Below are 8,698 nucleotides of genomic sequence, written 5' to 3'. Positions count from 1 at the left end.
TAGCATGAACGCTTGCTTCAACTAAGAAGACAACACTAGAATCAAAATCCTAAAAATAGAACCAGCCAACCACTGGGAAAGGGCCTTCATTCGATAATGAAAGGCGACGACAAGGTCAACCAGAAAAGGATCCTACCAAATCACACTAAAAAGCACCAAAAAAAAAATCTTACATTAGATAAAACAAGATCACATATATCTAAGAGAAAATAGGGAAGTTTGTGTACTACTCTAAAAAAGTGATTTAATAGGGTGATAATTATAAGAAGAAAAGAAGAGAAAAGTAGTGATGTGAATTATTCCGTGAAAATGTGATGAAAAAGAAAGGGTAATGTAAATAAATCAAAACTCATAAAAAATTATGAGTGTGTTATGTGAAGAGAAGCACTTAGCAAGGGGAATATGCGAGGGCATGGAAGCAATACCAATAAGAATCCAGACCCAGTTTGGTAAAATTTAACAACAACATGCAACAGATACAGCTATTCCCCCCACCAACCAATCTAAAGCCACTCTTCACTTCAATATCATCGCCACCATCACAACCCAACAACAAACTCAAGTAAAGTCACACACAATCACACAAACTCCATCAACCAAAAACAGAAAAAAAAACACCAAACCAAACCTTCCATTTCCTCATACCACATTCTCATTACTACAATTCAACTCAAACCACTTTTCAGTTTTGATCTCAAAAATGGTCAAAACCTGAAAACAAAACACAAAACACAACACTCAAACATCAACTACATTCTCAATCCCATCATAATCATGGCTTCAATCTCAGGCATTTGTTCTTCCTCCCCAACACTCAACAAGTACCAAAACCAAACCCCTTCTTCCACTTCTTTCTCAATACGGCGTCGTACGCACCTCCTCCCCACTTTCCCGACCCGCACCAAACTCCCCCTTACCCGCTCCGTCGCCCGTGAAGCTCCGGCGGACCTCTCCGCCGTCACAAAACACCGCCTCGAGAAGAACCCTGCTGCCCTATGGCAGCGCTACGTTGACTGGCTCTACCAGCACAAGGACCTGGGGCTCTACATCGATGTCAGCCGGGTCGGGTTCACCGACGAGTTTCTGCTCGAGATGGAGCCCCGGTTCCAGGCGGCGTTTCGCGCCATGGCGGAGCTTGAAAAGGGTGCTATTGCTAATCCTGATGAAGGACGCATGGTGGGTCATTACTGGCTCAGGGACTCGACTCGTGCACCCAATTCGTTCCTCAAGGCGAAGATTGATGACACCCTTGATGCCATTTGTAGGTTCGCCGACGATATCGTCTCCGGTAAGGTCAGTTCACATCTCATTGTTTGGTTGATTCATGTTCAGTTCACATTTCTTTGTGGGTAATCAAATTTGTGATGGGAAAATGCTGTTTTGAGCTGAAGTTTGTGTTTGATGTTTTTGCATGAATGAGTATGTTTGGCATTGGAGTGTTGAATGCAATTACTTTCAAAGCAACTTTTATTTGCACAAACGCGGCGTGCTATGCGTTTTCTGCACTCATATTCCCTGTACTACTTTTTGTACCAATGCACAATTTCATGGTGTTCAATAGTATTGTTGTTTGTGATGTGTGGTTATTAATGAGGTAATTTGGATTTGACAGATTAAGCCTCCTTCATCGCCCGAGGGTCGTTTCACTCAGATACTTTCTGTTGGGATTGGTGGTTCTGCTCTTGGACCGCAGTTTGTTGCGGAGGCACTAGCGCCCGATAATCCTCCTCTCAAGGTAATGCAATCTGATCCAATGAAATTATGCTGTTTTTGTCAATGGAATGTTGATTTTTCGGTTAGCAATGTATTCTACTCATTCTAGGAATTAGTTCTAAGTGAATGGCTATTTTAAGATTCTACTTCTCCTGGAAATACTGGGATGGAAATTGGAATTCAAGTTAAGTTGCATGCGGCGTAATTTCCATAATTTTGTTTCTCGAGCATTTATTCCGCTTGTAGAAGTTATAAAGAAGGAAATTGATTGTTCTATTTTGGGGTGGTGGTGGTTGAATCTATGTGCCATTTTATTTTCTGTGAAGGGCTTCGGGTGGCCAGGTGTTTTTTGTATGGACTGAGGCAAGGTAGGAATGAGTTTTGCTAAATGTTCTTACCTTGATATGTTAACTTACTACCATTCTAGTGCTTAGTTCTCTAGAAAAAATCTTAGCAAGATCTACCAGTGTTGTTGGCTTGGAAGTACATTTTTTTGGGCCTCACAGATGCTTTGGACTTTTGACAGATAAGATTTATTGACAACACAGATCCTGCTGGAATTGATCACCAGATTGCACAACTTGGCTCTGAGCTAGCTTCGACCCTTGTGATAGTGATTTCAAAGGTCTGCATTGAAATCATATATTTTTATTTGATTGTGATGTTAGTGGGACATACTATTGTATGTGGTTGGATTAAAAGTTATGATACTTTTTCAGAGTGGAGGTACCCCTGAGACCAGAAATGGCTTATTAGAAGTACAGAAGGCCTTTCGTGAAGCAGGATTGAGTTTCCCAAAACAGGTTTAATCCCAGGTTTTAATTTTCTTAAAAATATTCTTTTAGCTATTATTGAATGATAATACTTTTAAATCTTAATGTTGTATTTTGGACTTTGGACCACTGCTATGCCTTCTATTTTCATAGATTTTCTTACCTTGTATAGAAATAACTGATCTTCTTGAGTTATATTCAGTTTCTTCTTTTTAACTGTTCAATTGAAGATTGAGGTTGAGTCTTTGAATTGTGGAAAATTATGTCTCTTTTAATTAACATAACTTTGGTTTTTACTATCTATGTTAAATTATGTTGCAAAGTTTGTGGTCAGTATACACGATGTTCTGCTAATACATGGTATAATGCAGGGTGTTGCGATAACACAAGAAAATTCTTTGTTGGACAATACTGCAAGAATTGAGGGCTGGTTAGCTAGATTTCCCATGTTTGACTGGGTTGGAGGCAGAACGTCAGAGATGTCTGCAGTTGGCCTGCTTCCAGCAGCTCTTCAGGTAATTGGCCATAAATGCAAATTCAGTTTCTTACTTTGATGTTTTGTGTTCACTTGTAATATTTCATGGTTCAGAGCATTGACATTCGAGAAATGATTGCTGGTGCATCATTGATGGATGAGGCAACCAGGAGCACTGTGGTACGCATCTCTTTTATTCTATCCAACGTTTTTATATTTGAAGATTCCTTTGATGGCTGTTCCTACTTGATGAAGTTTTTTTCTGTATGACTATGCAATGATGATACTCAATCTACAGAAAGGTTTACTAAAAGGAATAGCTTTTACTTAATGATTTGCTGTGTCAGTGATTATTGTTTAAGTACTAATGATGCTTCATATGCTAAATACATGACTGTAAAGTTTCCTGGCACCAAATTGTTTTGTTACATGTGCCAAAAGAAATATGGAAGCTTACTAGGATAAGATAAAGATATTATAACTATAGAATTCGGGTGAGGTCTAACTCTACTCCAAAAGCTAGCTTGAAATGTGAGCACTGCCAAAGCCTTTAGCTTAATGTTTCCCTTATCTCTAGTTGACGTGGGATTTCAACAGTCACACCTTACGCCCAGGAGTGGACATTTGGAGCATAGAGATTATGTCTTTATTTTTTATTGCTCTGGGAATCTGTGGGGACAAGTTGACTGCATTAGGGAAGCCACATACTAGGCTAATTACACTGGGAAATCCACAGAGCCTAGTAGGTTGCACTAGAAAAGCCGCGGGTCAAGTAAATTGCACTGGGAAATCCCCGAGGTCAGGTAAAGCTGCTAGCCCATGTTGATTTTTTGAACTGGCGGGCGACCCAATATTGGATATAGGGGATAGGCTCTAATACCATATTAGATTTGAGTTAGGTCTAACTCTACCCCAAAAGCTAGCTTGTAAGGTACTAAGGTGTTGATTGTGAAAGCCTTTATAAGCTTTATGTTGGTCTTATCTCTAAGTCGCTGTGGGATCTCAACAATAACATTTTTTAATATACTCTAACACAAACTAATGTTTTCTCCTCTAGATGGTAAAAGTGTTGACAAATATATGATGAGGCAAAAATGGGAGCAATAAAGTTGATATTTGGAAATAGGAAAACTTTTACTGTAAAAAATGAGGATATGGCATGCTGATTTTATCTGCTGAAATCAAATTTTTAGAAAGCCCATTGCCGTCTTAAAGATAGTGTGATTGATTTTGGAAATCAGGTGTATGATAAAATTCCAATTCTAACCTTTTGATTCTACGTTACAATTTTGTCTGCTAAATTTTGACTCGCTCCCAATCACTGAGAAAAAAAACCTATGGATCTCTTATTAATATATTCTTTCATCCAGATAAGGAACAATCCTGCAGCTTTGCTGGCTTTATGTTGGTATTGGGCTACAGATGGTGTTGGATCAAAGGTATAACCGTATAAATTATGTAGTTCATGAACAATTGCAACTGTCTTATATTTCATGCCATTATTTCTTATTGTGTTCTTTTCTTCCTCTTTATTGCTAAGGATATGGTTATCCTTCCATATAAGGATAGCATGTTATTATTTAGTAGATACTTGCAGCAACTGGTCATGGAATCTCTTGGCAAGGAATTTGACTTGGATGGTAACCGGGTATGTAAATGTGATTTGTGTAGCAAATCTGACTGTCATTATTTTTATACTTTAACCTCCATTTTTGGGTGAATTGCTAGATGATTTTCTTTAAGTCAATTTACAGTTTCCTGTACCCTGTATCTGAACCAGCCTAATGGACTCTATAATCTATAGTTTTCTAATTAGTGGTTATTGTCTGTAATGAGTGAAAAGAAATGAAGGAGAGAGAGAGATATGAGAAAGAGAAAGAAGATAAGCCTTGGAAAATCTGACAAGTGATGAGAGGAGGGCTGGATTTGGAAAAGGATTGGAAAGCAAAATTACAAGCACACCCATAACTATAATTGTTTTCAAAAAGAAAATATGGATGTTTTGCCCCTGAAAAATGTGTTGGGTGCTATTGTACTCCTTCTAAATGTTAAGTGGGAGTATCATAGGAAATCCTATACATTTTTTTTTTGTCTTTTACTGATGTCGCCGCCCGTTCGGGAAACGGTTGCGTGTCCCTTCCAAATATATATATATATATATATATATATATATATATATATTTAATGCTAGGTTAAGAGTGAAGTATAATGTATAGTACAAAGTAGGAAGTACAGGTACATATGGGCCAAGGCCCATACATGCTCAGTAATACACGTCTAACTCATAACCTTAACTCTTTACATTGTCTATCGAACAAACAATCCTAAAAGCCCAACCTACTAAGTAAAGACACATGAATAGTTTTATATTATATTTATTATGCATATGCTCTCCTTTATGTGAAGTTCAACTTTTTATTAGAATAGTGAGGGGCAACAATAATCAAACTCTAGACCATTTGGTCATACTGACTTTGATACCATGTCACAAACCAACTATTTTAAAACCTTGAGCGATTGAATGAAGATGCACAAATAATTTTACGTTGTATTTTTAACATTGTCTTAGTATGTACTTTTCACACTTTTTGATGGAGCTTACAGCTTGCATATACCTCGAATATCCTTAACTTGATTCACACATTGTTGCTCAGGAGCCCTAGTTTCTTGACATCCTATGATGCTGATGCTGATGCTGATTGTGATCATGATTTTTTTTATTCCACAGGTTAATCAAGGACTTAGTGTCTATGGAAATAAAGGAAGCACAGATCAGCATGCGTGAGTTTTGGTTCTATTTTTATGTTGGTTTGCTGTAATTTTGGTTTGAATATAACTTATAAACTCTCGAGTCTCGACCCTAAACAGCTACATTCAGCAACTGAGGGAAGGTGTGCACAATTTCTTTGCGACATTCATTGAAGTGCTACGTGACAGACCACCTGGTCATGATTGGGAGCTCGAACCAGGTGTTACTTGTGGCGACTACTTGTTTGGTATGCTACAGGTCTGAAATATTAAGTAAACATTTTTCTCACTGCATTTGGTGGTTCTTTTAAAAGATTGGCTGTGGTTAGTTGTAATATTCGCATAATGCTAAAAATTAAGTTTCTACAGGGAACAAGGTCAGCACTGTATGCTAATGACCGTGAATCGATCACAGTCACAGTGCAAGAAGTGACACCTAGATCAGTTGGAGCTCTTATTGCACTCTATGAACGAGCAGTTGGGATATATGCCTCAATTGTCAACATAAATGCTTATCATCAACCTGGTAAAACATATGATCTCTTTAGTTTGTGTTATAGGATTTTTCTGGATTTCAGTAGAACAACTAAAATTTTAAATTTTTTTACTTTGTCTGGTACTGTGGTTAGTGCTCTATGTAGATGTGGAAGCATGAGTACTGCAAATTGAATCATATAACTTCTAATCTAATAGTTTCGTTATTGTCATTTAACTGTTCTGAATCTGATAATTAGGTGTGGAAGCTGGTAAGAAAGCAGCAGGAGAAGTATTAGCACTTCAGAAGCGGGTATTGACAGTGCTAAATGAGGCTAGGTATGATGTAGTATGCTTGAAAAATATCAGGGTTCAGTGTCTTACATAGAAGCATATTTGAATATATTAATGATGTCTGGATCCTCATGAAAGCATGAGTTCAAAAGAGTTTCAGAAGAGTTCTGTAGGTGCATGTTTTCATTGAGTGTTGCTATGGTGCTAATGTGTATCCTAGGTTGAACACAGTAGTGGGTCTCACTATCATGTCTACTTAGGATGCATCTGGGCCTCTCATATGATAAAAACTAAGTAATGTTGAACAACCTCTTCAGCATATTTTTGTGATTAATTCAAAATGAATATCCTACATGGGGCTAGGAATGACAGTGGGTCCAAAACCCAGCTGGTTAACACTAAACGGGCCACACGAGGCGGGTTAGATGAAGCAGCTCACCAACCCGCCAATCCGGCGGGGCAAAGCAGGCCAATTTTTTGTAAATAATGTTCATTTTGATGCTTTTGTGTGTTTTGGGCCGGCTTAATCCCCAAACCTGTCAAAAAACGATTTTTAATGTTTTTCCGACACTTCTTTTTTTAATTTTATGGTGGGCCAACCCGCTTTAGACGGAGAGGGTTGGATATCCCAACCCACTGTTGTTGGTGGCTCAACCCGCCCCACTAAAGGCTGGTTGAAAGTGGGCCAGCGGGTTGGGCCTACTTTGCCACCCCTACCTGGGGCTCAGATTTCGACGAAGTCCATGATTATGCCACTAAAAATATCTGCTATTACTCTCGACTAAAAGTAATCAAAAGAGGGTCATCATTCTCTATACAAATATATTGTCCAGATAGTGCCATCACTAATTATATTTTATTTGTTTTTATTTTCAGCTGCAAGGAGCCTGTTGAACCATTAACACTTGAAGAAGTAGCTGACCGTTGCCACGCTCCAGAAGATGTACACACATTTGCCCCACTACCCCCTCTATTAATTTCCTAAAATAGGTTTATTAATCACCTGATTAAGATAAAGAAACGTTAGTCAGGTGCTAACATGTTTATTTTTGCCGCAGATTGAAATAATTTACAAGATTATTGCTCATATGGCTGCCAACGATAGAGCACTAATTGCGGAAGGTAGCTGTGGTTCTCCGCGGAGCATCAAGGTTTTTCTTGGCGAGTGTAATGTTGATGAACTGTATGCTTGAGTTAGACTAAACGGAAATCCACATCCCATGATGTTTATTGATGTGTTTGGATACCCATCAAAAGAAAGGAAGCAGGTTCCAATAAGTTGTTTTGGTTGTTGAATCATTCCATCTTAAATTAAAATGATTTTTGTTTTTGTTGAGTCAAACTTTTGAAAGGGTGGTTGAGTTTGTTTATCTGAAAAGAGTCATGTTAACCACATTTGAATACCATATAACCAAATGGAGAACAAGGGACGTAACATGTAATTAAATAAGGTGGTTTGGCCTTTTACCATAATTGGTGAGTGAAAGAATCAAGAATTCATGATGCACCTTTTGTGCATAAATTTATGTTTGGCTACTATTTGCTAAAATAAGTTTCTTGTGGAAAGCATATTTGACTTAGATGAAAAATTTAGGGCCTGTTTGGTTTGAGAAAATGTTTTCTATTTTCATTTTCTGAAAACAGTTTTCATTTTTAAATTTCTAAAATTAAGAAAACATGTTTGGTTAGACTTGTTATTTTCTATTTTTGAAAAGTAAAAATATTGAAAATGTGTTTGCATTAACCATTTTCAATAAAACAGGTATGAACTATATTTTGTAAAAATTTAAAAATGAAATTTATTACTAAGAATACATTCATATTTATGAGATTAATTTTTATACACCGACGGTGTAAAAAGTTATACACCATCATTCAATAACAACCTTCCATTTTCTATTTTAGATATTATCAAATTTAAAATTAATTGTGAGCTAACAAAATGGAGGGATGCGATTGAATGATGGTGTAAAACTTATTTATACCGCCGATGCATAGAAATTAATCTCCACATTTATTATGGAACACTTTATAAATTAAATAAAAATGTTTATTAAAGGTTGATATTTTTCAATAAATATAGTGTTTAATTCCCATTATTTTAATCTGTGCAAGACTACCTACCCACAAAAAATCCGTGAAGAGTCCATTCACTCCCTAGCTTTTTTATTTTTGGTCAAAACTCCCTTGCTTTATACATTCTACAAGAGCAAAAGCATTT

General features: G+C 37.2%; 1 protein-coding gene across 1 annotated transcript; it reads left to right on the top strand.

Moving 5' to 3' along the window:
- Positions 1-490: 490 nt before the first annotated feature.
- LOC130734158 (glucose-6-phosphate isomerase 1, chloroplastic-like) lies at positions 491-8,003 on the top strand. The gene is made up of 14 exons (XM_057586486.1): positions 491-1,293; positions 1,613-1,735; positions 2,240-2,338; positions 2,433-2,516; positions 2,858-3,001; positions 3,076-3,141; positions 4,332-4,400; positions 4,502-4,609; positions 5,690-5,742; positions 5,830-5,968; positions 6,079-6,235; positions 6,444-6,522; positions 7,354-7,420; positions 7,536-8,003. The coding sequence occupies exons 1-14, from the start codon at positions 775-777 to the stop codon at positions 7,668-7,670; spliced, it is 1,842 nt and encodes a 613-aa protein (XP_057442469.1). The 5' UTR covers positions 491-774; the 3' UTR covers positions 7,671-8,003.
- The last annotated feature ends 695 nt before the right edge of the window (positions 8,004-8,698 follow it).

This window comes from Lotus japonicus, chromosome 1, assembly GCF_012489685.1.
Source record: "Lotus japonicus ecotype B-129 chromosome 1, LjGifu_v1.2".
Classification (NCBI taxonomy): domain Eukaryota; kingdom Viridiplantae; phylum Streptophyta; class Magnoliopsida; order Fabales; family Fabaceae; genus Lotus; species Lotus japonicus.
Note: the sequence above shows the minus strand (reverse complement) of the source record. Positions and strands in the feature narration are given on the sequence as shown.